This window comes from Nomascus leucogenys, chromosome 23, assembly GCF_006542625.1.
Source record: "Nomascus leucogenys isolate Asia chromosome 23, Asia_NLE_v1, whole genome shotgun sequence".
NCBI lineage: Eukaryota > Metazoa > Chordata > Mammalia > Primates > Hylobatidae > Nomascus > Nomascus leucogenys.
In genome coordinates, this window is record NC_044403.1 from 18,156,963 (window position 1) to 18,182,238 (window position 25,276).

General features: G+C 35.2%; 1 protein-coding gene and 1 non-coding gene across 4 annotated transcripts in view; both read left to right on the plus strand.

The window, feature by feature from the left end:
• Positions 1-25,276, plus strand: part of EPS8 (epidermal growth factor receptor pathway substrate 8) — a 177,220-nt gene that overhangs the window by 92,999 nt on the left and 58,945 nt on the right. For all 3 annotated transcript variants that reach the window (XM_030804826.1, XM_003265550.4, XM_030804827.1), the window contains exons 2-4: positions 11,774-11,853; positions 13,409-13,485; positions 24,306-24,373. In XM_030804826.1, coding sequence (XP_030660686.1) covers positions 11,795-11,853; positions 13,409-13,485; positions 24,306-24,373 — 204 coding nt within the window. In that variant the 5' untranslated portion in view covers positions 11,774-11,794. The remainder of the gene's footprint in view (positions 1-11,773; positions 11,854-13,408; positions 13,486-24,305; positions 24,374-25,276) is intronic.
• Positions 23,419-23,522, plus strand: LOC115832955. The gene has a single exon (XR_004028367.1). It is a non-coding gene; the product is annotated as a U6 spliceosomal RNA (small nuclear RNA).

Consider the following 25,276-nt stretch of genomic DNA (forward strand, 5'->3'; position numbering starts at 1 on the left):
GTAAGTAGGTAAACTCTCAAGAAGAGAGTTTCATACTACTTTTATAGGCAACTTGAATTTTAAAACTAATGTACAGATATCTCTGCTTTTGTTTTGGAGTAGTTCACAAATAACTTGTTTCCAGCTGTATCAATTTAAATGGGCTTCTCTTTGGGAAAAAATTAATAAAAATGGATAAAGTAGTGGTTATTTACCTAAGAATGAATTCCAGGTTTTATTTAGGCACCTAACTCTGCTATGATTTAATTTCTAGAAAAGCAATTAAAGCAAGAGCTTTTCATGAACAGTAGTGTCTGATTTAACTGGGGATATTGCCTCACTTCCATGCTTTAGAGTTTGTTTTCTCTCTGGGATTTGAAAACAGAATTTGTTGTTATAATAACAATAGGTAGTTAAACATATACTACCAAAATACCAGCTGACTTTATCAAATGTAAATTTCCTTCATTTTTTTTTTTTTGTGTTACTTTCACTCTGGTTGTTATGGTAGCTTTGTTTTTAGTATAAACTTGTACTCATATTTCATAGTCCTCCTGAACCTCTCAAGTTCACATTAGAGGTGACTTGAATTTTTCATCTGGGTTTTTCATTGACAAATATTTCTTAACGTTTAGACAATGAAAATATGCTACAGAAAAATGGCAGACTAAGCATATACATTTGTTTCATTTTTTGAAAAATATTACTTTAAGTTTTGGGATACATGTGCTCAATGTGCAGGTTTGTTACATAGGCATATGTGTTCCATTGTGGTTTGCTGCCCCTAACAGCCCATCACCTAGGTATTAAGCCCCGCATGCATTAGCTATTTGTACTGATGGTCTCCCTTCTCTTGCCCCACCTCTATCTGACAGGCCTTGGTGTGTATTTTTCCCCTCCCTGTGTCCATGTGCTCTCATTGTTCAGCTCTCACTTATGAGTGAGAATATGCAGTGTTTGGTTTTCTGTTCCTGTGTTAGTTTCCTGAGGACAGTGGTTCCCAGCTTCATCCATGTCCCTGCAAAGGACATGATCTCATTCCTTTTTATGGCTGCATAGTATTCCATGGTGGTATATGCATTTATTTCACTTCCTCTAAATAAAAAGTAAAGGGATTTTTAAAATGCAGAAAGCCAGTGAGACAAAGGGACTCTGTAAAGCCTGTGGATAATTGTGATTAACCTAGAAGTCTTTACATGCTGAAACCTAAGCTACTATTGAGAGACATTGAGAAGCAACCTTATTTTCACTTCAGAACCTCCAACTGACTCAACAGTGAGAGTGGCACTGAGAATAGTAGGATGTATTAGTCATGTGTTTAAAGTGAACTTGGATCCCAGATGCCTCCTCACACTCCAGTAAAACCAGTAGTTTATTCTGTGGAGAATGTGAACTAGAGAACTCAGTTGGGGATACCAAGGCACAGACAGAGGATGAAAGATGAAATGAAATGCTTACTAAACAGCAAGACACCCTGGCTGACTTCTTCCACTTATTGCCAAAGTTTTGGCAGTCAGCTTTACATTCTCTAAACATAGAATTGGAAGATACTTCCTTGGAGAACCTGACTGATCTATGCAAAAGCCCTTAGACACTGATGATTGGGGTCTACCAACAGGACTGCTGTGCAGTGAAGCCCACTTGTTCACAAGCCCCACCCATGTACACTGACTTTCTTGCCAGCTTTTTAGGGCTTCATCTTCAATATGAGTAATAACCAGTAATCACCTGATATTTAAAGCAATCCAGAAGCCAAAACAAACCTAGCAAAAACAAGGAAATTGTCATGAAGAGACAATGAATGGAGAAGAAAACTTAAAAATATTATCATGGATATTCTCAGAAAGATCAGAGAATATACTGTAATCAGAAAATAAGTATAGACACTGTAAGAAAAGGAAGCTTTCGGTTCTAAAAAATGTGCTCCTGAAAAATGGAACTGATAGAAGAAATAAGAAACTCAAAATGTTTTTTGAAGATAAAGAAGAGGAAGCTACCCAGAAAGTAGAAAAAAAAATTACAAAATGAAAAGCAAAAGAGAAAATACAAAAGTAGAGACTTAGACCAGGAGGTCCTACTCTGAGCAATTGAATTTTTTAGAAAAAGGAAAAGTATATATAGCAAGGAAACTATCAAAGAAATAGCAAAAGAAAATTTCCTGGACTTTAAGAAAATGATTTTCAAGTTTGAAAAGGCCTATTGTGTTTCCAATATGCTGAATTTTTCAAAAAACACCCATACCAATGTATAGCACCATAACATTTCAGAACATCGGGGTAAAAATGAAGATCCTAGACTCCAGACAGAAGAAAACAGACAGGCACTGTACAAAAAAATTGGGAGTCAGAGTGGCCCCTAATATTCAGCAGGGGCCATTGAAGACAGAACCACAATGGCTTCAAAATTATGTGGCAAAAAACAAAAAAAACAAAAAAAAAAACCTCTTTCAATCTACAATTTGAAACCAAGACAAATGGTCCATCATGTATGAAGGTAGAATAAACATATTTTTCGTCATATAAAGTTTCAAAAATGTACATTTCTAATACTCTTTCTCAGGAAGTCCCTAAAGTATGTGCCCTACCAAAATAAAAAAGTAAAGGCATGGAAAGAGGGAGGTCCGGGATCCAGGAAGCAAGGCTCCAAGACAGGGGGAACATGAAGGGGATACACAGGGTGTTGAGGAATGTGGATCCCCTGATGAAAGCTGTCCCTGATGAAAGCTGTCCGGAGCCTTAGAGAGTAATCAGTTCAAAGTGGAGCAGTCATATATCTGGGAAAGAAGCCTGCAGAAAGATAGAAATGTTAGAGTAATGATAGAATGGGTAGTGCTTCAATGTATTGAAAGGAGGGCTCCACTTCTGGTGGTGTAAAGTAATAAAATTAATGAGGGGGACATAGGAACACTAAGAGTTGGGGGGTAAAGATAATTATTAACAAATAGAAGACAAATGTATAAAAATGGAAGGGTATTCTTAGTATACTGTGAATAGCATTTATGTAGATACAATAAGTAAACACTGAATTTTAGTCTCACAAAAATGTGGTGTATCTGTAATTCGTCCTCTGTGATATGATTCTCGCTTCATCTCCAACGTCATCCCTCATAACTTCCTACCAAACTGCTGACAGTTTCCTAAGTGTCCAAAGCCATCTCCTGCCTTTGCTCTTCTCTTCTGCCTTCTGGCTTACTCAGCTCCTGCATCACAGCCTGTGAAGCAAGGCAGTTATGAACTGAATGTCTCCCGCTTCCAGCCCTAGGTACAGGCCTTGCATACTATCTTTCTACTTGCCACATTGTACTATAAATCATGTACATTTTAAAAAAAAGTAGTATAGTACTACTTTTGATGTCTCTCTGCCCCATTATACTATACATTTCTAAAAGTCATTATCTTTCTTTCTTGTTTGCTACTTTTTTTTTATGGGTAGAAATGGGACCTTACTATGTTGACCAGGCTGGTCTCGAATTTCTGGCCTCAAGCGATACCCCCACCTTGACTTCCCAAAGTGTTGGGATTACAAGCATAGTAAACCACTGTGCCCGGCCTGTCTTGCCTTTTTTGGTCTAGTCATTCTTTGCGGGAGATTTTATCCTCTAGATCCACCCCTAATCTAGTTGCCCTTGAACTTCATACTTTGCTGTCTTCTATTACCTATAATGTGGTCTTTTCTTAAAGATGCTCTTTTTTCCCCCCTAAAATTTCTTTCTAAGCAGGAAAGCTTCAAGGAAAGTTTGTCCTGGGTTTTCTGTGAGTTGGATGAGGTGCTAGAGATTTGTTTTCTTAGTAGGATTACCTAGTGACAATCTGGCTTGTTTTTTTATATTCAGCCAAGTGTAGACAGTTAGTGGAACTGACTTTTTTGTTTGGTCTTGACTCTTCTTTGTTGCATCACTTCCTAGCAGCCTACTAGGACTGCCCCTATTCTTGAAGATAAATGAAAAATAGTATTTTGAAAAGATCACATTTTTATCTTTGTGAGCAAAATGTTAAGAGGCATAGGATAATAGGAAGAAGGAGCAGTTAAGAATTGAGGGTTTTAACTTACCTGGTTAGTCGTGAACTTTTCATGGACTTATAAAGTTACGCATGTTGCTCTTGATACAGTCTGACACCTAGAAAAGCATACAAAATATTCTGTTAGAAAGCAATTACCTTCCCCCATATAATCATTCTACTGGCCATTGGATCTGTAAAACCATGTATTGCTAAAATAGAGCAGACAAATTGAAACAATGGATAATCCTTGATAAGATATAATACCTCTGTGTTCTGTTATCAAAGCAGTCAGTGTTAGAATATTATGGCAGGCAGGAAGAGAAGAAGTTGAGATAAGAAATAGTGACTATCAATAAAATATATGAGAAGTAGTTTGGGGGCAGTGTATGTGCATTATAATACACTAGAAAGATTTAGTTAACCTTTAAAAAAATAGAATTTTTATGCTTTTTAAAAAAGTCCCATGTGGTTTAACAATTAAGTTTTTACTTGTAGTAATATTCGGGAGATGTATTTATGATTTAGAAAAGTGGGATGAATTCAGTACAGCAGTTGCCTAAAGGTACCATTTTCCACTTTGTAGCTTGTAAGCATTTATAAAGATATATTGTACATTTTAGAAAAGATTGATCCTCTTAAGGAGCTGTACGGAAATGCAGTGAGTCACCTGCAGTATTTTGTTTGCTGCTTAATGTCCTTTGCTCTAGGTGATGCAGAGGAAGGTAATCATGTGGTGTCAGGATGGTTAAATATTAAAATATTATATCTCATCCGTGGGTTACAGCTCTTCTTGCTGTACCTGTAATGTTTTATGATTTACTATTTTTAGACGCCATTTAATACACCAGAATGAAATTTGAATTCAGGCATTTCAGTCTCATTGAAGATGATATTACCAACGTTTCTCCTCTTCTGGTCCACCTCCTTCCCCAACTCCCAGCCTCTGCTAACTACCATCCTACTTTCCACTTCCGTGAATCCAACTTTTTTAGAGTCCGCATATAAGTGAAATCTCTGTGCCTGGCTTATTTCACTTAACAATGGGTACAGTTTCAGTTAGGAGGAATAAGTTCTGGTGACCAATTGCACAGCACAGTGACTATAGTTAATACTAATGTTTTGTATATTTCAAAATAGCTTACAGAGAGGGTTTTAAATGTTCTTACCACAAAGAAATGATAAATATTTGAGGTGTTGGATATGCTAATTAGCCTGATTTAATCATTTCATAGTTATACATGTATCAAAGCACCACATTGTACCCTATAAATACATACAACTATTATTTGTCAATTGAAAACAAAACAAAACTTTTTAAAAAGATGTTTTTAGAGTATGTTTTTCCATCTTCCCACCCAGCTGGTTTATGTCAGGCCCTGGTAGGTCTTTTTCTGTTTGCTTTTGTAAAGTATGTTGAACTGTACTAATTTAGCATGTGGTGCTGTTATGGAAAAAGGATATTTAGCATTAAAAATATATTTAATCCTAGTTTTCTCAGTAAATACTCTTCCTTTCCGAAAACTAGCATTTTTAATGCCTTATTTTAAGAAGAGTTGATTAGAATAAAGAATATAATTGCATATCAGAGTGAATAAAACTGAAAACTTTTGGCAAGCACACAATGGTCAAACTATCACACAATGGTGTAACTTATTGAAAAAAAACGGAATATAAGTCAGTCAGATCAGAGTTTGAGTTCTGCTTCTAATTTTAGCTTCTTGTGTTACTGAAACAAGAAAAGTTCCTTTGTCCCCCTCGCAGGGCATGCAATGCTGGTGTGGCTTGTTTCTTCAGTGCCCCGCTGCTCAGACCTCTAGGGGAGCATGCAGACTGGCAGGCTGTGAGGTTCCAACCCCACAACAGTGTCTAGGGGTGAATGTTTACAGATGAAGCCCCCGTGGGCGTGTGTTACAGGGTGCTCTTTTAGTTTTGCTGTCTATAGACAGCTTCTGTTAACCAGCTCAATTAGACCCTCTACCTTATTGCAAGGACAGGGGGTTTTCTGTATCCTGGGGTTATTGCTTTTGGCGTATCAGAAGAATCGGATCACACGTGGGCTTGGAGAATGAGTGCAGGGTTTTATTGAGTGGGTAGCTCTCAGCAGATGGGGGAGCCAGAAGGGAGATGGTTTTCCCCTGGATCCGGCTGTCCCAGCTAAACTCCAAACTCCGCGTCATTCTACCGGTCCGTGGCCTGCAGCACGCTGCGCATGTGCCCCTCTCAATGTCCAGCTGCTTATGTGCCTGCCTGCTAGGGTCTCAGGGTTTTTATAGGCACAGGATGGGGGCGTGGCAGGCCAGGGTGGTCTTGGGAAATGCAACATTTGGACAGGAAAACAAAAATGCCTGTCCTCATCTAGGTCCATGGGGGTAGAGCCCTAACCAGCGACCACGCCTTCCTCTACCCAGCACTTCCCTTCCCCACTTCTGTATTATTTAAAGGGACCACTCCCTTCCCTTCCGTATCATTACCACTTAGGCAAATGGCTTAACCGCCTTGAGGTTGTCATCTCACCCATAAAATAGAGCCAATAACTAGCTGATAATGTTGTTTTAAGGATAAAGTGAGGTGATATTTGTAAAATGTCTTATGAAGTGGGGGCTCATTAAATGTTTTCTTTCCCTTTCTCCTTTGTGTTCACTTCTGCCTATGATTTTACCTTAGATGCAAATAAGACATTACTTTTCACTCATTCATGGCACTATATGATTTTTATTAAGTTTCAAAATACCACACAAATGGCGGTCTCTTTGTTTCAATTTCTTCATCTATAAAATGAGAATGAAGAATAGTACTTCCTTCAAAAACTAATGTCAAGATTAAGACAGTAGAATGCATTTAGCATGACACCTGATGCAGGGTTAAAACTCAACAAATGGAAGTGATTCTTTTTAAAATTAGCAGTTTCCCAAGTCAGTAAAATATCAACAACATTTTGAACTGAGATATTAGTAATTTCCATGTATAGTATAGCATCCAGTAGTACATGTGTGCTGATGATGTCATCGTAGCAACTCAGGGAATAGACAAGAATTGGGGGGAAATACAATAGTAGTATTAGAATATATCTATGGCTCTTTTCTGTATTAGGCCTTCCTATGAAATCCATCACAATAGCAAACATAATTAGTGCTAAAGTAGTTCTTTCTAAAGTTGCATATTAAATTTTGTTTTAAGTAGTTTTCTTCAGCCACTTGTTAAGCAAACAACATTCTGATTTGATCATAGACTTTCCCCAAAATTATGTTTTAATTTATAAACAGCTTAAGAATTTTGTCATAAAGAAAGAGGAACTAAGTTAAGTATTTTAAGTGATTTTATTTTGTTGATTCAAAGGCATAAAACTACTCCATTTACATGGATACTGGTGTTGAGAAAATACTGTTCTTCTATATGGCCTAGAAATTATTGTGATACCTTCACAGGCATTAACGACATTATTGTTACAAAAGCTTAATATCCTTATTAGTTTTTTGAGTTTATTCACACATAAAAATTCTTTGTTAATTGATATTCGAACAAATAACATAGAAAAATACATGGTGCCATCTTTACCAATGGTACTGGTAAGAGATATTAAAACGTGATTGCTCTAGAAGACACTGCAGGAGACAGAATGTGTGATGATTTAAGAGGTTTAAAGAAGATTATTATTTTTTTAATGTTTGAAGCAAAATCATTGGTAGACAATGTCACAAAGTATTGGTAGAAATTAAGTTTCACTAATCTTTTAGTGAAAATCCTAAGTAATGATAATACCCCCTCCCACTTGGTTGTAACTTACATAAATCAAATTAAATTGAAACCTAGACATAGATGTTTCAATATCATATCCAAACACACAAAAACACACTTCCGTAGATAAAAAACATCCATGATATTTTCTGAGAACACAAGTCATTTGAAGGACAGTTAAATATGCAGAGAGTTACTAATTATGTGGCAGCAAGATTGGGTAGGTAGTTTTCTAACATCGAGTCATGACCACATACTCATCTACCAATTTGAAAATTGATATGAGATGTAAGCAAGAGTAAGTAAAAGGAATCTAAAACTTATATTTGAGAGTCTTAAAACTTTCTAATACAAATTTAATTTGCCGAGTTAGCCTTATAGCCTTGTTTATTTCTTCTTACAGTCATTTTTTATATATTCCATTTCCTTTCTTTTTGAAAATTATAGTGTGTTACATTTTTGATGCGCTTAACTTAGATCTGAAATTTATCATTTGTATCCTTATAATTGCCAAAGAATTTTATTTTCTGTAGAAAATAAAGATAAAATTATAGTAACTATGACTTACTAAAAGTGTTTTCATAAGGAAAGTGATGCTGTTACTTAAAATCAAATATAGCTGACCCTTGAGCAAACACAGGGATTAGGGGTGCTGACCCCCACTCAGTCGAAAATCTGTGTGTAACTTCGACTCCTCTAAAACATATACTAATAGCCTACTGTCTACCTAAGATAATACAAATAGTTGATTAACATATTTTGTATATGTATTATATATTCTAAAATAAAGTAAGCTAGAGAAAATAAAATCTTAAGGAGGAGAAAATATGTTCACTATTCATGAAATAGAAGTGGATCATCATGAAGGTCTTCATCCTTGTTGTCTTCATGTTGAATAGGCTGAGGGAGAGGAAGTGGAGGGGTCGGTTTTGCTGTCTCCGGGTGGCAGAGGTGGAAGAAAATTTGCTTATAAGTGGACTCTGCAGTTCAACCTCCTCTTGTTCAAGAGCCAACTGTAGATGGTAGCTATTATGATGGCTTTAGTGTATACTTTCAGTAGAATTATGTAGTTAGTGTGATTAACTGCATTTGTGAGTCTTTAAACTTAAAAGCGATTAAAAAAACCTTTATCTCTTTAGTTTTTAGGTTGCTTTAACAGTTTGTAAAAATAAAAACAATTTTTGAGTTAAGAGTTGATCATTATTTTAAATTGTGTATATGGTGTATATGGGTATAAACTGGGTATGTCTTAAAAGCCTAATGGAAAAAAAGACATTTGTAATTGTTTCCTTTGCATGGTATACATTGCAATTGCTTAAACTGGGTATTTGAAAGCCTCCATATTTGCCACATGAGCCACCGTGATCAGTGAAACTGTGATTGCCAAATGACAAAAAGTTTCTATATTTAAAATTCAATTTAGCAAATTGCCATTTTCTATCCCCTTTTCTAATGTTCTCTTATTCTAACAGATCACTTTTTAAAACAAAACAGAGACCATGCATTTATTTGATTGTCTTGAAGAATTAAACATGAAAAGATGAGATGCTGTGGCTATCACTTTTCATTAAAACCAGCTGCTGTGGTTTTAAAACGCAAACCAGATCAAAATCAGCACAAACCCTGGGGGTTTAATTTATATACTGAATGAACCAGCTTGCTTTGAAAGAACACTTCTTTTTTTTCCAGTTTTGGAAGAAACTTGCACGTCTATCTCATTTCATCTTTACACTAGCACTGTGAGCTTGGAAGACGAAGAATTATCTCTATTTTACTGACGAGAACATTGAGACAGAGGCTTAATTGACTTTCCTAGCCCAATTAGTGCCAGGAATAGTGTTAAAATTCCAGACTATCTCTAGTTCCATAATGTTATTCCAGGCCTCTGTTCTGGCCCAAATTATAGAACGTAGTAATGATGTGCTGTAGTTGGATCCTTAGCCAATTGTGAAGAATTTAGGAATTTTGTAAGCTGCTATTAAACCAGTGACTGCTTGAAATTGGCCATGGTGGGAACATTTATACCATGGAAATCAATAAGCACTACAAATCAGGCTGTCTGCCTTGTCCCACCCTGAGAATTGGTTTACCAGAACACCACTGATTGTATCTAAGTATAAACTGAAGAAGGAAAACAACAAAAATGGAGCACAGCAATGTAATATACATGTAATTTTCTAAGTACATACATGTATAGGGCAGAGGCCAATCTTTCTTTGCTTCTTAATTTATAAATTTGCTTTTAAGCAGTGGATAGGAAAACTTGAATTAAATTCCAGTGTTTTGAGGGCCATTCTTATCCATTTTTAAAGAACTGGGTCAAGTCCCAGCCCTTCCAGAAAGTAATGACAGTCTTCATGGCCTTTTCCCTCTCCGAACTTCTAGCAGGTTTAAAATAGAGCTACATATGTTGGGACTTCATTCCTTACTATTTGTTTTACGTGAATTAACTTTGTTTCCCTAAGAATACAATAAACTCTTTGAAGAGTGGGACATGGATTTCCTTCTTTCTTTCTTTGAATAAACATTTAATGAACACGTATTCTGTGCCTGGTACCCTTCTTCTTGTTTGAAAAGCAGAAGTCATCAAACAAAAATTCAAGCCTTTTGGGGGCTAAGAGTTTAGTGAAGAGTCAGGTATTAATTTAAGTAAAGGAAAAGTTACGAATGTGATAAATGCTTTGAAAAATTGTTTATAGTATGGAGAGTGTCTGATAGTGGGATTTTATCTATCCAGGAAGGTCAGTAAAATCTTCCCCTGAGGACATTGTGATTGAACTGAGATCTGAAGAATGAGAAAGAATTAGCTCAAAGTGACCAGATCTTGAATATTATTTCTTTATGTAGGCTTTCTATGCTCTTCCAATCTGAGTTAAGTTCCCTTATTATATGCATCCATGTTATGATGAATGTTCCCTTTGTAATAAGTACAACTTAAAATTTTACGTTTATTCATTATCTGTTCCCCCCAACTAGACTGTTGGCCCTATAGTTGGGACCATGTCTGTTTGGTTCACTTTGGTGGTCCCAATATCCATCACAGGACCTGAAACTTAATAATCAATATTTGTTCATGCTTTCACCCCCTTGGCCCATAAAGCTGGGGTATGTCCTGCCTAATTCACAGTTATTGAGAGGACATAGTAATATAATATATTTGAAAAGACAAAAGTCAGAAAAATAAAACAGGATCTAGGATAGCTTAGTGACACAAAACCCGGAGAGGACCAAATATCCAGGAGTGGAAAGAAATAAACTGGGTACAGCAGTGTTATCTAGAAGAAAGAAAAGGCCATTCCATTTGGTAAAGACGAAGTTTTACTAATTATCTTGTTTGAAGGAAGTTTGTTCAATCTGTAAAATAGATTTAAAAATGGCTTTTGAGGTTAAATATCTGATACTGATTTTTAAAGTTATTTTCTTGTGAAAAGTAAAAGAAATGTGTAAATGAAAACTTTCCTGAAAAAAAGAGGTATCCATGTGCATTTGTGCATTTGACAAAGCACATGTTGTCAAATGTGCTTTGAAGGAAAGAAGAAATAAAAGAAGGAAGGTCAGAAAGAAAACCACTTGTAGGCAAAAAGACTGCAAGTTAACTGTTACCTGGTTCTCTGTAAACAATAGAGCTCTGGGTGATACTTTTTGCTTTTGTACTTTTCTGTATTTCTCAACTTTTTAAATTAAATGAGTTTATATTACTTTTATAATGGAAGAGTAAAAGTAACATCTCATAAAATTGATAGTTGATTATGAGTTTGGGCAGAATGTAGAATTATGTCTATATGCTTTGAGGACTCAGAACTATATTTTAGATTTTTCTTTTGTTCACCTAAATTTGCTTACAATTTTAGCATATTAATTTTAAATTCCAATTGGATCTTTGTTTAAATGTTCATCTATACCTCTGGGGCCTGAGCTCTTTAAGGGTGGAGATCTTTATCTTTGTATTTCTACTGTAATTCTTGGCAGCAACACATATTTGTTGAATGAATAACTTTTGAAACTGAGATGTCTTGACCTTTTTATTGCCTTTAATCTATGTGTCTTTCCTTTTTTAGAACACACGAGTGAAAGACACAATGAATGGTCATATTTCTAATCATCCCAGTAGTTTTGGAATGTACCCATCTCAGATGAAGTAAGTTGAAAAGTTTATATTTAATATGTTTTGGGGGGATTCGATTTGGTGATTTTAATTGTTTTATACTTTTAGTGAAAAGATTACTTTTGTTGTTGAGTAGTTCATTCCTCATTAATATGTAATGTCTTTGTTACAACACGTTATTAAAAGTTTACTATGTCTGATAAGAATAAGATGGTAAAGTAAATAGCCTTATGATAATTATATTGATCTCACACTTGGAAGATGTTTCATTCTAGTACTTTATGCATTATTGCTTTTCATGGTTGAATATATAATCTACTTCAGAGCTTTGAATTTCTGTGGTGCATTCTGTTATTGTTATTTGTAAAATATAGGCATTTGAGAAGGGTTAAATGTCATTTAGTATAAACTAATCAAGTTATTTACCACTGTGTAAAACTAGAAAAGATCAGGCAAACTAACAAAATAATTCCAGTGGGTCCAGGTATAACTTGAAATCATAACCCTGACTTAATTGGCCATTGTCTTATGTATTAGGATTAATGTTACTATTTGACATTGGCCATTGTGGTATATATTTTACTCATCATTTTTTCATAACAGGTAATGTTTACTATTTTGAGAGAATAAAATAAAATGTAATTCTTAGTCATGATGCTAAAAGCCCTCAATCTGCCACAGCTTCTCCAGTCATTCGTCTATTCTGCGAATGTTACATTAACTGCATCTTTCCACAGACACTGTGCTATTTCTTGAGTCAGTTCCACATACCTTTTCCTCACTTGATTCTCTGCCTGTTTATAGAGCTTCTTTCCATTCATTTAGATTCTGCTTGTATCAATGTGGTAGTAAAGTTTTCTTAGATATGTTGATAAAGAGTTAGTCCTTCTTTGATTTTACATGTCATATCTGTTAGTTTTACCCAGATATCACATTCTATTATAATTATTTTATGTACTTGTTTTATTGACAGCACCCTGTTTCCCCCTCCCATAGTCCTTATTCTTCTAAGTTTTGGGTCTTAAAAAAATGTTTACTGAAAAAATGAGTAAAATTCAAATAAAGCACTATTTATTTCACATAACATATTAGTAGCAAGAGGTTAGATAGCCTCCTGCATAGCTGGGATTACAGGTGCCTGCCACCATGCCTAGCTACTTTTTTTTTTTTTTTTTGAGACAGAGTCTCGCTCTGTCACCAGGCTGGAGTGCAATGGCGTGATCTCGGCTCACTGCAACCTCCACCTCCTGGGTTCAAGCGATTCTCCTGCCTCAGCCTCCTGAGTAGCTGGGATTACAGGGATGTGCCACCACACCCGGCTAATTTTGTATTTTCAGTAGAGACGGGGTTTCTCTGTGTTAGTCAGGTTGGTCACGAATTCCTGACCTCAGGTGATCTGCCCGCCTCAGCCCCCCAAAGTGCTGGGATTACAGGCGTGAGCCACCATGCCTGGCCATCAGTATGTTCTTTTAAACACATGGTGATTATAGTGCATTGGAATTTTTATTTCCTAGTTTAGTTTCTATTAGTTATATTGGACTTTAACCCAACACAATGACCTTTTTTGTTATTATTATTATTATTACAGTGGCTACGGATCATCACCTACCTTTTCCCAGATGGACAGAGAACATGGTTCAAAAACAAGTGCAAAGGCCCTTTACGGTAGGTTTATTTGATAGGATATAATTCTGTTTCTAACCACTTTTTACAAATTACATTTTCAAACTCATGGTTTGAACGCACACACTTAATATTGTTTGGAATGAGGCATTGATAGCTAAATCAGGATTATTTTAAAGAAGAGTTTTTATAAAAACTACCAAAGGCATGAACTCTGCTTGCTGTTGTACATCTTAGAACTACAGATGAAATATATTGCAGTGCTTTCAAAAGTCCTATGCATGGCGCCAGTGCCCTCGGTGGCTTTTCCCGTTTACTACTTGTAATAATGTTTGTTGATCTTTGTGACTGATCTAGTTGGTGGTGGGCTAACAGGTGACAAAACTTTTTCCTCATAGCTCTTGAATTTTGGGGGGTATTGTTACAATATATCTAATAGCCGTTACATAATTTCTTTATGCACTGCGAAATAATTATGCTTTTCCCCTGATCTTACTCCCATTGCCCTCTCTGGATTGTCTCACATAAACATACAATTTTTTTACACTTCAGATATAAAATAGAAGTCCATGAGTTCTCATTGTTCAATTCCCACCTATGAGTGAGAACATGCGGTGTTTGGTTTTTTGTCCTTGTGATAGTTTACTGAGAATGATGTTTTCCAGTTTCATCCATGTCCCTACAAAGGACATGAACTCATCATTTTTTATGGCTGCATAGTATTCCGTGGTGTATATGTGCTACATTTTCTTAATCCAGTCTATCGTTGTTGGACATTTGGGTTGGTTCCAACTCTTTGCTATTGTGAATAGTGCCGCACAGGAAGGGGAACATCACACTCCAGGGACTGTTGTGGGGTTGGGGGAGGAGGGAGGGACAGCATTAGGAGATATACCTAATGCTAAATGACGAGTTAATGGGTGCAGGAAATCAACATGGCACATGGATACATATGTAACAAACCTGCACATTGTGCACATGTACCCTAAAGCCTAAAGTATAATAAAAAAAAAAAAAAGTCATAAGTAACAAGAAGTCAAGGACTCCTGAAATTTGCCACATATGTTTAGGATGGCATGTATTTGTATAGGGTCTGGATGGACACTTTTATTGTGTAAAAATAAAGAATGAGAATAATATTGTGATTAATAGCAAAGACTCTGGAACCAGACTTCCTAGGTTCAAATTCAGTTATTTATTATCTGAGTGATCTTGGGCAAATTAACTTACCTGTGTGTGCCTAATTTTGCTTATCTGTGTAATGGAGGTATCTCACAGGGTTGAAGTGAGCGTTAAATAAGTTAGTACATGCAAAATACTTAGAACTGTTCTTGGCAAGTAGAAAACACTGTATGTGTTTGCTATTATTATTGTTGATATTATCATTATTATGTACTATAGGAAGCAACAGCGTTTTCTAAATTGTGGAATTCTTTTTTACATTATCTAGATCTGCAACTTCTTGGCTGTTGTAAGAATAAACAATTCTAAGGTTTTGTGATTGTTTTTCTACCTATATTCTTAGTGAATTGGCATTATCACTGAAATCAGACATTCATAAAATGGATTTAATACCATACGTGCCTATACTTTTTATAGACTTGTTAATCTGATTATTGTTGGTTTCAGTTTACTAAGTATTGTGACATTGTTACCGTGGTCTAATAGTTATGAATTGTAGATCTAGAGAATGTATTCAATAACTATTTTGTCATTAATACGTGTACAGAACAGGACCAACAATATATGATCCCTGACTTTAAGGGACTTATAGTCTGGAGAATAACTTGAAGATAACAGAAAAGAGATTTTTTTTGATAAGAATAAAATAATTCCTTCAGTCTTTCATTTGTAGACAGATATTTATTAAGTGCAGTATTTATTAAGTATGCTATGCCATGATCTTCATAGTCTTTATTTCTATGTGCTTTCATTCATTTCAAAGATGACTAAGAGATGGCTGTTGCCTATGTGCCATTTTAGTGCAATAGACTAGTAAACACATTGTTACAATAAAGGGCTAAATGTGCTTAGATGGTAGTGTGTAGGAGGTGCAGTGGTGAGGGCTGGTCAGAAAGGATTTGATAGAGGAATTGAGCCTTGAGCTGAGCTGTGAAAGTTATATTGTGTTCTTCAGAATTTCAGGGGTCGGAGGATGGTACAGACAGTATGAAACCCTTTTAAGAGGGACTATCAATGCTGTGAAGGTGGCCCATATTTGTCTTGTTCACTTCAGAATTTCCTGTGCTTATTGGCATAGTGGCTAATATATAATTTATGTTCAGAAAATACTTGCAGAATGAGTGTAATGAGTTAATCAGATGCAAGCAATTTGGTGTTAACTGGAGAGTGCATGGTGGTGCATTGGGAAATAAGATTGAAAAAATGAACGTAGACCACATTGGGAAAATAATACTAAGGAATTTAGGCATTGTTTACAATGAATGAGCAGCCTTTGATGTGTTTTAATCAGGATAGTAATAGGTCAGATTTGTTCTGGCTCACTCTGGTAGTCATATTGAGGATGAATTTGATGAATATGGATGGAAATAAGTGAATCAGAGATTTAAGTAAAATGGCAAATTAGACACCTAATAATAGCCTAGCCTAAAGACTTTTAATAAGGAGAAAGAGTATTAATCCTCTCACAGATACCACAGATCTAAAATCTAATGTCAGAGAGCTAAGAAAGAAATAAAAAAATAGAACTCACCTGTAAATTTTAATGTTTATATTGTATTAGAAGCAACTTTATAAAATCTTAGATCCAAGGATTGAAAAATCTTACTTTTTTTTTTCTGTTTGTTTGTTTGTTTGTTTATTTTTTTGGAGACAGAGTCTTGCTCTGTTGTCCAAGCTAGAGTGCATTGGTGCAATCTCGGCTCACTGCAGCCTCCGCCTCCTGGGTTCAAGCGATTCTCTTGCCTCAGCCTCCAGAGTAGCAGGGACTGTAGGTGCATGCCACCATGCCCAGCTAATTTTTGTATTTTTAGTAGAGACGGGGTTGCTTATGCCTGTCATCCCAGCACTTTGGGAGGCCAAGGCAAGTGGATTACCTCAGGTCAGGAGTTTGAGACCAGCCTGGAAAACCTTTAGCTTTTAAGCAATAAATTTTTATTTTCCCCCTTTTACATATAAAGCAAAGTGAGGTCCCCTTTTCAAGTTAGATGATTATCAAAGTCACATAACTTAAAACTTGATTACAAAGTAACAATTTTGTATACTGTAATGAAAATGAGCAGTGTATAGGTACAACAAGATAGAAATAAATGGATTGAAAGGGGCAAATCCAAGAAGCATTTATAGGGAAGAGAGAAGTCTTAGCAATGGATTGGGCTTAGAAGTAAGATGGCTTTAAATTGCAGATGTGGTTTCTTTCCTCTTTGTTTCTAATACCCACCACTGTCTCTCAACACACCGCACAAAGACATACACAGAGTGCCATCCCTCTGAGAGTTCTCAGAAAATGCCTATGGAATGAATGGACAGATGGATGAATGACAAGGGAGAAATATGTTCATGCTTTGAAGATAGCTTTGCAATAAACAGATTCTAGTTGAAGTTTTTTTTTAGGTAGCTTTGGGAGTGTTTAGCATCCCAGTCTGCATAGTTTTAACTTATGTATAGCGTCTGTTATCACATGCTAGAAGTACCCATGATATAACAACATGGAAAAGAGACAGGCTTGAGACCTGGCCACATGGAAAAAGCAGCCCTAAATATTCAGAAGGGAGATGAATCTGAATGATTTGGTGTAAAGGTAAGGAATGCAGCCCCCGAGTTTCACAGCACATAAGCTAATGTGCACACACATGATCCTTTGTCACCAAGAAGAGATTATATGTATCTTCAAAACGTGAACATATTTCTCCATTGTCATTCATCCATCTGTCCATTCATTCCACAGGCATTTTCTGAGAACTCTCAGAGGGAGGGCACTATGTGTGTGTTTTGTGTGGTGTGTTGAGAGACAGTGGTGGGTATTAGACACAAAGAAGAAAGAAACCACATCTGCAACTTAAACAGTGTGGGCTGGCAGTGTCTCTTCTTAACTGGAAATTTAGTAAAGAAGAGATTTGTGATATAGTTTGTTTTCTCACAGTTGATGCATCTTATGTAAAATTTATCCTTTTACAATTTTAAATGAGTTGAAATCATCTTCCAAGAATTAATTTGCCTTCATGGGTGGTACATGAACATCTTTGTAATAGGAGGATACTGTTTTGTGCACTGGAACATGAATGTTCACACTGTTTTTTACGCACTGACCACAGTCTAGATACTCTGAAGTTTCATGCAGTTTTTCGTGAGAACACTTTTCAGGTCTGACACCATAGTGGGCCTCCTGGATTGCTTCTACTGAATGTGCTTGGAAAGGCAGCAGGGGTTTTGGAGGCCAGAGGATCTGAATCATGGTACTGCTACCAAATGGCTGCTGTCTGTCACAAATGATTGGCCCCAGTTTCCTCATTTATAAAATAAAAATGATAATAATTCTGTGGTAAGTTTATATGAGAAAACAGAAGTAATGACGCCATCATGGGAATGGGGAGTGGTACTGGAGAGTCACTTTCTGTCCTGGGTCCTCAGATTCATCAAGATTCTCAAATTTAATATTTTGATATTACCTCCAAATGATGTTAGACAATTATAGTGATATTTTGACAGAATCAAGAGGTGACTTTTATATTTTAAAACTTATATTCTATATATCACTCCCTATAATGCTCTAGAAATATTTTTTATAAATGGTGTAATTGTATTGCGAACTATGCTTGTATATGACAATAAATTTGCTTATTTGAGGACATATTAATTTATTCAAGGAAAATGGTGAAAATATGCTGCCATTTTAGTAACTCGATTTTGCCATTTTTAAATTATCATACAAGAAATTTCCAAGCCAGCATGTGAAAGACTCTGCATCATTATCGTCACTGACACCATAACACTTACTTAGGAAGATAAATATTAATTTCTCTCTCCTCCAGTTATAACAGTAACGTTTTATTTAGCTACTGTTATCAGAATACTGGAAATTTTATATTTTTTTCCAACTAGGCTGTTTGTCAAAGCCTTTAAGCACTAAAATTTAAAATTGTTTTTAAGGGAAATACTTGTAAAGTATATTAAATATTCCCTTCCCTTTGGTGTGGCGGCTGTAATCTCTTCTTGGTGACAAAGGATCGTGTGTGCACATTAGCTTATGCACTGTGAAACTCAGGGACTGCACTCTTTACCTTTACACCAAATCATTCAGGTTCATCTCCCTTTTGAATATTTAGGGCTGCTTTTTCCATGTGACTGGGTCTCAAGCCTGTCCCTTTTCCATGTTGTTATAACATGTGAGCTTCTAGCATGGCTTCTGATATCTATAGGCTGGGAAACTAGATAAAAAATGTTCTTAGTAAATAGGTTCTAAGTGAGGACTTGAGAGTCTTTTTTTTTTTTTTTTTTTTTTTTTTTTTTTTTTTTTTTTTTTTTTGAGACAGAGTCTTGCCCTGTTGCCCAGGCTGGAGTGCAGTGGCTCGATCTCGGCTCACTGCAATCTCTGCCTGCTGGGTTCACGCCATTCTCCTGTCTCAGCCTCCTGAGTAGCTGGGACTACAGGCACCCGCCACCACGCCCGGCTAATTTTTTTGTATTTTTAGTAGAAATGGGATTTCACCGTGTTAGCCAGGATAGTCTCAATCTCTTGACCTTGAGATCTGCCCACCTCCGTCTCCCAAAGTGCTGGGATTACAGGCATAAGCCACTGTGCCCAGCCGAGAGAGTCTTTTCCACTAGAGTCTGTATGTTAAAATATGCACGTGTTAATGTATAGACATGGTAATATCTCTAACAAACACTCAGAGGACTTCATTTATTTAAGTGTGGATATTATGCTATGTTCTGAATAGCTGTACTTTCCAGAAAGGTAACTTCTCTTTAAATTAAATATTGCTTAATTTGGAATGTGATCATTTCATAAATTACCAACTGCTTAAAGTCATTTTATCTCTAGAAAACTCATTTCATTGAATTACCAATTAGTAATGTTTAGTTGTCATTACCAACATCTACAGTTAACTTTGAGATTTTATTATTGGGAGGACAAATAATATTGGGTCAGTATGATAGAAAAGTACTCCTTTTAAGTCTCATTTTATTTTTTTTTTTTTTGAGATAGGGTCTTGCTCTGTCACCCAGGCTGAAGTGCTGTGGCACAATCTCAGCTGACTGCAATCTCCACATCCTAGTTCAAGTAATTCTCCTGCCTCAGCCTCCTGAGTAGCTGAGATTATAGGAGTGTGCCACCACACCTGGCTAATTTTGATATTTTTAATAGAGACAGCCTTTCGCCACGTTGGCCGGGCTGGTCTTGAATTCCTGACCTCAAGTGATCTGCCTGCCTGGGCCTCCCAAGTACTGGGATTACAAGTGTGAGCCACCATGCCTGGCCTTAAGTCTTATTTTAACCTTAAGTTTAAACTGCTTTGTGATGTTAACAAGTAGGAAAATATATTTCTGTTTTTCCATCTTTGTTTTTTCTTCTCAGGGAGGTGTTGGTAAGAATTGAGTATAAGTAACCTATAAACTGCATGGTGAATTTCTGTATAATTGGGTTTACTATAAACTTTAGTTCTACACAGTGCTTGATTCAACTCTTTTTGTAGCAGTGTTCCTGAATTTTTCTTAACACATATCCATTCCATATGTTGTCCTTTTCATACCTAGCTTTCTTTCTCTTCTTGTCTATCTCCTGATCTTGGTTTGGAGCTAGTCTCTCTGTTGAATTGTTATAATTAAAGCCCAAGCAATTTCTTACACATTCAAGTAGCACTTAAGAGTTAAAACCCATTTCTCTTTTGCCCATCCTTATTATTTACAGTGTGTATTTTACTTAGAGAAAACATTGAAATCTTTTTTTTTTTTTTACAGAACAAAAATTTTTTTTTTAAATTCTTAAGATGTAAATGGCGTGTAATTCATTAAATAGTATCAGGAAATGGAGCTAAATGTTTGAGTCAAAAATTCAGCTTGATAGAATGTGGCAGAGCAGTTGACTCAAAAAGACAGTTTGGCAGTTTTCCCAACTTAGCTGAAAATTTTAAAAGTCCTTTTTACCTCATGGAATCAGCCATTTTAATAATTTGTTGAACAGGCCAATAAAATTAGTTCTTAATGTAGTTTTACAGAAATGATTTTGTTTATTTTTCATAATGATATCTTGGTTCAGATACTCATTTGTCAAACGGTGATTATAGTTGCCTGATATTGAGAGCTTGTAATTATCACTCAGTGCTCCTCACTGATTCCCATTAAGCACCTCTCCTCTACGGAATAAATATACTTAGACACTAAGCTAGTGGGAAAGGAATTCTCCCTTACTATGTTTGAAAGTTTTTGTAAGTATAAAGTAATACGAGTTCTAGCCCATTGTTTTATTTAGAGAGAGGAATACTCAGCAGCTGCTTTTATGTTACTTTTTTCTTGTTAATGGCCAAATCCTTACTCTCTAAGGAACATTTTTGTTTTTAGAGAAAGAGAAAAAAAATTCTAAATATTAGCTGCATCTCTGAATATTAGCTGTTTCAAATGTTATATTATGCATAAACAGCAATGCAGGTGAAAGGGAATTAAGTGTAAATACCAAGACCTGGATGCTTTTTATACTTGTAGTTCAACTAATTAACAAATTAAATGAAACCTAAATTTAGTATTTCTGATCTGGGAGTTGAATATCAATTTTTGCAATCGTATATAATAAAATTGTATGTAAAGATTTTTAATCATTGGTTACTGAATTCATGTAATTCTGTCTGTTTGGAGTTGTACATTCTGGACCATGACATAAAAGCTAACAGGCAAAATAGTGAAACACAACCAGTGGTTCTATAGGCAAGTAAGTTTCATCCTACCTCTAATTGATTCTGAGAGAGAAAGAGAGGCAGGGGCCAGAATAGGAGGGGAAATAGACTTAGTCTTATGTTAGGAGTTGAGCAGCTTGTACTACTAGAAACCTAAAACCCTACTGCCATATTTATTCATGAATTTATTATTTAATATACCATTTGACCATATTTACATTCTTAATTTGGAAAGGAAAATGTTCTGCTTGAAGAGATAGTATATAGTAGATGAGTTGCACACTTTTATAAAGTTCATTCCAACATGCAGCCAAGGATGAGAACCACTGTTAGCAAAAGTGGTGAATTTCATTAGAGGATTCATCATGAGTAGTGTTGAGAGATTTCAGTTAGGCTTTTTATACTGTTTTAAGGCTTTGGTGAGATTTCTGGCTTAGGAGCCTAATTACTATTTATACTAGTTCTTGTGAATTCATGTGATTCTCATAAAAAAGAAATGTATTATAATTGCCTTTTAGGAAATGTCTTTCAAAATTGCCTATTAAAATGTTAATATTAACCTTTGTTTATGGATTGACTTAAAAATCACTGGAACTACTAGTTTATTTATAAGTCCATTTATGGCATTTGTACATTTTTATGATCTTTAAAAGGTAGTTTATTATACAACTTATTTATTGTACAACATAGGAGAGAAAGCAGCTTAGGAATTCCTAAAGTGGATTCTTAATTTGGAATATTAGAAATGACACCATATCTTCTAGGCAATCGGAGTGATCAGTTAATGTCATACTGTTTAAAATGCTATCAGATAGTTTTTCTTCTCATTTCTGTAAATTATGTTTCTGTGGGATTGGGAAACTATGGGTTAGGAAATCGGGAGGTCAGGGATAAATTCTTAATACTTCATAATGAGAATATCTAAATAGAAACACACAGTATTTCAGATCTTCAAGTGTTGTATTTGCCAGTAAATTACCTGAAAGACAAAGCATTTGAACATCCAGGAGCTGCCATATTATGACTGGGTGTCATGGCAACCACTGCCATTTCTTTTCTGTCCTAAGGTCAGATCAAAGCAAGCAGAACCTTCCTGCTCTGAACCTATCATGGGCAGTTGTGTTAGAATATGGTGAACCAGTGACTCTGAAATAGTGATTATTTCTAAGATGTGGTTTTGTGAAATATATTCCTGAATTATATATTGTATTACAAGAGTCATAACGGCTGTCACAAGGACAATTATCGATGTGTCAATATCTCACACTGATTAATCCTCAACAACTAATCAGAAAAATCACGGTTGTTCACTTTTTAAAAATATGTAGAATACAGTCACGTAAGTGAAGGTTTATGTTTTGTTATATTGGGAGAGAAAATTTTAGGTGAAACCAGATCTTTCTTTTTGATGACATTATTTTGGTAGGACCAGATGGATCATACTTCCTCAGGTCATCATCCAAACAAAAAAAGAAAGGTAGCACGGAGTGAATTTTGTAGTGCATCTGTTTTTATTAAGTAATTTTAATGCTGCAAAAGCAAAAATGGAATGTATTGGAATATTAGAGTAATATTGATACAAGGATATGGAGATTTTAATCTAAATTTTAAAAGTAAATATAAATGAAAAGTTACATTCATGTGTGTTGTAAAATGAAAATTTATTAAGTTTTCTTAAAATTCTGTTAATATTCTGAGTCTGCATATGTACATATGCACTTTATATTTTTGTACTTGCTCGGCTTTTATGTTCAGCAGAACTTTCCAAACAACTTATCTATTATAGAATATCTATACTAACTAAAAGAAATAGGTTTACATTTACAAAAAAATAGGTCGTTGGGAAAGCTAAGGTATATCTATATGTCAGAATGTTAATGGCTTAAAGGCCTTTAGGTTTGACCTTGTTTAATCCTTTTATTTTACAGTAAGGGTGCTGAGGCCCAGGGTAATAAGTTTCTTACCCAAATTTAGTTTCCTACTTAGTGACAGAGCTGAAGCTGGAACAATACATCTTATAGTTCCCTCTCAAAGTTATTTTTCATCATAGCATTCTGTTTAGAAGAAATAGGGCAACTCTGAATTTACAAATAAGCAAGTTGCTTGATTAGAAAAGTAACAAATACTGCTCACTTTGGCAGCACATGTACTAAAATTGGAATGATACAGAGATTAGCGTGACCCCTGTGCAGGGATGGCACGCAAATTCATGAAGTGTTCCATATTTTAAAAAATAATACAAATTTTAAAAAGAGAGTAACAAATACCAAATATTGCCAACATACATTTTATATTTTAATGTTTTTTTTTTGGTTTTGCAGCATTTCAGAAAAGAAAATTAAAGGTTTCTTTTTGCTTTTTAAGTAGTTTGGTGCAATAACTTTCTACCTGACTTTCTTATTTTTCTTATCAGCTTATATTTATAATTCTAAGTATCACATTTGTGTGTTCTGTAGATGTGTGAAAACTGTTAATATTTAATAGCAAGCCATGTGATTGAATCATGTTTTAAATCTCCTCTAACACTATCCCAGTTTGGATATTGCAAAAGGAGATGTTCCTTGTAGTGCCTATTATTTTAATAATGTAGTCTAACTCATATAATACAGTATCTATGACAATATTTGCAATTATATTTTGATATCAGTGCAGTAACAGATGAAATTTATAAGCCAGTTGTAATCGATTTGTCAAACAGTAGGTCCCTGACTGATAAATAAAACCTTTAGATGAAATAACTTTTTTTCTTATAATATTTATACTCTTGTTAACCTTTGGAATTCTAAAAATGGATAGTGGATCAAATTGTTCTTGCCTGTTGTTTAGACTTTCTTGTGGTTTTTCGATTTACTGCGAATAATGTGTGTTTTCAGATACACCACACAATGGCAACTTGTCAGCTACTGTATTTATATGTGAGATAGACTAGTTTTAGAGATAGCCACATGATACCAATATATGAACTTCAGTCTATTAGGGGACAAATCATGGCTTTTTCAATTTCTCTTTCAGAACAAAGGAAGAATTATGCACGGGACAGTGTCAGCAGTGTGTCAGATATATCTCAATACCGTGTTGAAGTAAGATGCTTTGGTGTTTGCTAGTATTTAGAGTGACCCTTGAGGAACATAAAAATTGGAAGTTAAATCAGAATTCTGTTTTATTTCATTCTTATGATGTATTTTAAGTTGCATTGACCTTTTTGTTTAGATTTTTTAAAACAGATATTACATATAAAGTATCTTGTTAGTCTGTGGTCTATTTTCATAAAGAATTATTTAAAATCATAACTACTACCCATTTATCATTGCCAGTCTTATTTCACTTAAAATAGGATAATGGCTTTTACTTTGTACTATAGAATCTTCTTGAAATTAAACCTTTGCCAGTTTCAGTGAGCAATTTAGTTTTTAGTTTAACTAAAGTTATTACCAGTTCTAGTTAAATAATGGTTCTTTTTTAGTTTTTGCCCTCTTTTAAGATATTTGCTCTTGATTGGAATTTATCTAGTTGACCTCTGCTTATAATAGACAATATTTAAGCAGGGAAGTAATTTTTAAATTGCCCTTATTTTCAGTTTTCTACCTATCTCAAGCATGCTTAATCAAATTTAAACAGTTTTGTTTCAGTAAGTGGTTTTAGTGGATTGAATAGTTTGACAGTTCCTATAGACTAGAATTGTGCTGTTGCTACAATCAGTGTCCATAGTTTTGAAGCTCCCATACAGATAGCCTGCTGTTTAAATGCTGCTAGGTTCAGCATTTAAATAACCATAATAGAGTGTCAAATAGGGGAAAGATTATTTTAAAAGAATATTATTTAAGCTGTTAAGAATTTGTTTTAATGTCATGTTTATGTAATTCAACATAGCTCAGTATGAAACAGATTCAGGTGTCTTATGAGTCAAAACACCATTTCTTCTATTCAAAAAAAACCTTGGTTGGCTTTATTCTCTTATTAAAATAGTCATGAAGTTTTAAGAG